Raw genomic sequence first — 4,492 nt, forward strand, 5'->3', positions numbered from 1 at the left:
ACTCTTTTAAAAAGAGGAAGATTTATTATGTAATTAATAATATATAATTATTAATTACAGGGAATAAATTTGGCGTAAAAAGTAGGTGGTAAGTGCTTAAGCTGATTGGCTGCTTGTCAGAGGCGGGGGTCTTACGGCAACTACTTTTAAGGATAGAGCTTGTAAATATGCTAATAAGGGAGTTTTGATATTTAAAGGTTTAATCCAGTGGATTTTACGTGCTGGGGATGGTTTTAAAGGAAAAAGGGGCTACAATAGTAGCTGAGGAGAATATTCACAGTAACTTACAGTTTGTAGGCGGTGAATGGTCTGGGGATCTTTTCCTGAGGGCCAAAGAGGCCTCTATTTATAGAGGGGACTTCAGTGGGCGTAAACACTGAGTCCTTTTCTCCCTCTGGGAGTATCCAGGGGTATAGCCGTGAAAAGGGCTTGGCTGTGGGTAATTTAATTGTATTTTAATAGACTAATTTCCCTGACTCTGTCACATGACATGTTTATAACCAATTGTCATGTGAAAGAGCTTCAGTAGAAGTCTACATAATACTTTCACGGGGTATTTTTACACGAGTAATATTACTCATTAATGTACTACAGTTTAATTTTATGTACACTGTTTGTTTTACTAAATTTACTAGAGGCCAAAGCGGCTACGCCGCTGCAGGGTTGAAACCCCTGCCCCTGTGTCCCCCCCCCCCCCCCCCCCCAATCCTTGCGACCGTGCATACCCGCCATTTCCCCAGTTGTGATGGCACTGCGCTCCGGGCATGCTCAGTCCTTCACCCCAGCCAGCCCTCCCACCTCAATAACACTTGCCACCACAACCAACTGCCATAAGCCAGCACAACTACTACTCCAGTTCACCCCTGACTCAAAAGGCAGTCCAGCCACTCCAAGAACCCACTTCTTCATAAACAACTCTTCTTTGGTCCAACATCCCTTGTAATGACCCTCTATTGAATACAATGTTGCAAGCCAACCTGCTCTTGACCACCCTTGCTGCTGCCGCGCTACCACACCTCCAACAATATTTGAATCAGCCAGTGATTCTCCCATCACAATCAACAGTAATTCTCACCTTGACCACAATTTGCCTGCCCATGCCAGTTCCTCCCATGTGCAGGCCCAAAAACACTGTTTGCAAGCCCAGAAAACATGATTTGATTAGTTCGGGCAGCATGTCCTGCAACTTCAGTCACAATGTTGTAACAGCTGCGCTGTGTTTAGTGCAGCGGACTTTTGTGCCGCTGTGTTTAGCGCAGCAGACTCTTGTGCCGCTGTGTTTAGCGCAGCGGACTTTTGTGCCGCTGTGCTAACCGCTTTTTGTTTTTCCTGGAAAAAAATGATGGTTTTAGCTCGCTAAAAAAAGAGCTCACGTAGCGCTGAACCGCTGCGCGTCGGCGGTTTGGAAAAGAAGAAGAAAAATGGTTTAAATGCTGTTAAAAGAGGTTTAACATACAGTAAAATGCCGCTATCCGCTAATCCGCTAAATTAGCGGATAGCATAGCAGATTTCCGCTTCCGCTGCGCTATTGCTAATTGCCCTGGGTGGGTAGCGTTCAAACGCTGAGCGTAGCAAGTAGCGCAGCGGTTTTTTCAACAGCTTCCGCTAAATTTGACCGCTGTGCTGCACTAAATGACCGCTTTTTTTAGTGCAGCGCAGTGGTTACAATGTTGCTTCAGGTAATAATTGCTGTCACATCAACAGGAAGATCAAAGTCTTTGGAAAAAAATTATGTTAGGCTAATAGGGCCTGTACCAAAGCGGGCGGAAAAACCGTGGAAATCAATTTTTTCTGCAAAAAACAGTTTTCCCCAAAAAAAGTACACCACAGCACCTGATTTTTGGGACATCCAGAAAACAGTTTTCCTTGAAAATGGTGGATTTTTAAAAATAGGTCTGACTCTGACCCTGTTTTTCTACAACTACTTTTGATCCACTTGTCAGTCATTCTAGCCCTGCTCAATATGCCTAAGTCATACATCAATAATATTTTGTTGAAGATGCCTATATACAAAGGGGATTGTTTATTTTATAAATGGCTTGATTTCCTAGCATGTCTATGATATGCCCAATCAAGAGTATATTACAACTGCAAAGACATTTTTCATAATTCAATGCAACAATTGAATTTGCGCCAATCAAGTTGTTTGCAAGATCTGAAAGCCAAAATGTAAACTACAAATGATTAATCATACTTTGCTCCTTGTATTTTGTTTATTATGATAACTGACAGATTCAGTGTCACCCATCTATTCATAGACAAGTGGGGGAGAGAGGAAGCAGATGTGAGTGTGTGGGTGCACTGTACTCCAAACCTGGAGTGCCAGGGGATTCAAGAGGTGGAGCCGCGGTAGCAATGAAAATTAAGAGTTTTTGCTCTCCTTTCCTTGAGTCTCAATAGTAGGTACCGCGTTGGACAGAAGAGAGACCAAAATCAATCCCAGTTGGATTACCAAGGTCTACCAAGGGTAAGCCAGCGCTTGCCGCTCTTGAACAACCAATCTTCCGCTTCCAATGCCATCACCTGTAGTTTAAGGCGGCTGTACCGCTGCACTATTAAGGGTATAGTTTTGTAAATCTTTCATGCTATTTGCTGGGACTCAATTTAAGTGTAGTTCCACCCTCTTGTTTATTTCAACAATGTCTAATTAACAATAGCATGGAAAGCATGAATGTAACACTCATAAGTTGCATAGGAAGCATGGATCAAATAGAGAAAAATTCTTACACTTTTCCATCTTTTTTATATGATCTCATTCATTTCGACTTGACAAGGAATAATAGTTAATGAAACAAAAAACTGAAACAATGCTGAAGTAAAGGCTAACAAGAAAAGATACGCAAGCACAGAGAGCAGGTGGACCAGGTTCAGCTTGACCTCTAATTTAACAAAGTCTACTGAGACTTCGGGCCTGACCTCGGGAAGCAAGCCTCCTTCAGGTGAGTGCTTTGCTGGTTACACTCTTCTTGATTTTGTAGTTGAGCTCCACCACAGCGTGGCTGAGGATGTTGCCGGTTGACCGTCGGGCTTCTGCGGCGCTGTCCAGGATCGGGCTTTCTACCACCTCGTCGGCATCAGGCTTGGACTGAGAGACGTGGAGATGGGGCAGCTCCTCAAGTGACTGGCGGACGTGGAGATGGGGCAGCTCCTCGAGTGGCTTCAGCGAGAAAATCGACACCGCCGCGCCAATGCCCGCCTGCGTCGAGCATAGATTCCGGCCGCCTGAGGGGCCTGATCCAAGAGCCAGGCAATCTGCAGGATGTGTTGGTTGGCCTTCATTGTTGTCGACATCATGTATGGGGGCCATCGTCTTGTTGCTCAACCAGCGGCCACCCCGCCGGGTTTACCATCATCCGGTCACCCTTTCCGACCCGGCTCCGTGCGCTCGTCGGCGCCAGTGGTTCTTGTACAGCACTTGTTTTATGGGAACTCGGATCTGTCACGGCGTTATGTGGGCTAGCAGATCCTGTTAGACTCTGGATTTGCCACGAAGTAGTGGTTATTGAGCTCTCTTTCGCAACAAGAATGAGATCCACGTCTCCGATTGTCTCCCTCCTGTCATCCTAATCCAAACCACACAAAAAGGGGAGAAAAAAGATGAATCAAAGATAGCCAGGTCAGGAGAGACTTGTACAAACCTGAAGTACCAGTGCATCAATGTGATTGTCAAACGGCTTCTCCTGAGAATTCATCTTGATAAAATGAGTAAGAGCCTGAACAGCTGGACAGCGTGCTGTGGAAGGACAGTGACGCAAGATGGACAGCGCCTTCCAGGAGGCCCGGGCAGCGGGGTGTCCACTCTTGCCGACCAGAACTTCGTTCCCCTCAGCTAAATCACCGCCGTCCTTCGTGTCTAGAGTCCGCGGGAGCTCTTGCAATCCGTCAGAAAATATCTTCGCCAGAAAACTCAAAGTGTGCCTTCCAATAAGCAGCTGTGGTGCTCTTCAAAAGTCTGGTCCTAAGTTTTGGTTAGATCAGCTTTGATCTTCATGAAGTGAGATGGAGGTCTCTATAAGATATCATAAAGGATACAGAGGTTGAGATAGAGAAATATTGACATACCCAACCAGACAAAGTAGAGGCAGGACAACGGCCAAAACTGCCGCGCTCCAGCGAACGGTCTGTTTTAGGCCGCTGGAAAAGAAGCTTAGCCCGGTGATCCGAGACATCTGTTTTAGCGTAGTCCAGCGTCGAGCCGCAAGCTGCTGCATTTGCTGGTCATTTTATCATTTGCGATTGGTGACCGGCGAACTTCATCTGTTTAAAGGCCAAGGAGTGGATAGCGATTACCTCCGAGCGCAAAAGCGAGTAACTGTGCATGCCAGGAGTCAATAAGGTCAGGATGACGGGTTGCGTAAGAGTACCTGGTCAGGACCGGGCAGTGGTGGGCTAGATTGGGCTGTTGGATGTGCATGGTTTGACCAGGTAAGCCCGATGGAGTGGCAGGAGCGTGTTTTGGCTGATAGCAGGTGGAATGCAAGGTTAGTCTGTG

General features: G+C 46.2%; 2 protein-coding genes across 2 annotated transcripts; both read right to left on the minus strand.

The window, feature by feature from the left end:
* Positions 1-2,448: 2,448 nt before the first annotated feature.
* Positions 2,449-3,307, minus strand: PtA15_3A527 (uncharacterized protein; the record flags this gene model as incomplete). The annotated part of the gene is made up of 3 exons (XM_053167505.1): positions 2,449-2,552; positions 2,728-2,737; positions 2,990-3,307. The coding sequence occupies 3 exons, from the start codon at positions 3,305-3,307 to the stop codon at positions 2,449-2,451; spliced, it is 432 nt and encodes a 143-aa protein (XP_053018715.1).
* A 575-nt stretch (positions 3,308-3,882) lies between these two features.
* Positions 3,883-4,211, minus strand: PtA15_3A528 (uncharacterized protein; the record flags this gene model as incomplete). Its single annotated transcript, XM_053167506.1, has 2 exons — positions 3,883-3,958; positions 4,063-4,211. 2 exons carry the CDS (start codon positions 4,209-4,211, stop codon positions 3,883-3,885), a joined length of 225 nt encoding a protein of 74 aa, XP_053018716.1.
* Positions 4,212-4,492: the final 281 nt, after the last annotated feature.

Source organism: Puccinia triticina, chromosome 3A (assembly GCF_026914185.1).
Source record: "Puccinia triticina chromosome 3A, complete sequence".
NCBI lineage: Eukaryota > Fungi > Basidiomycota > Pucciniomycetes > Pucciniales > Pucciniaceae > Puccinia > Puccinia triticina.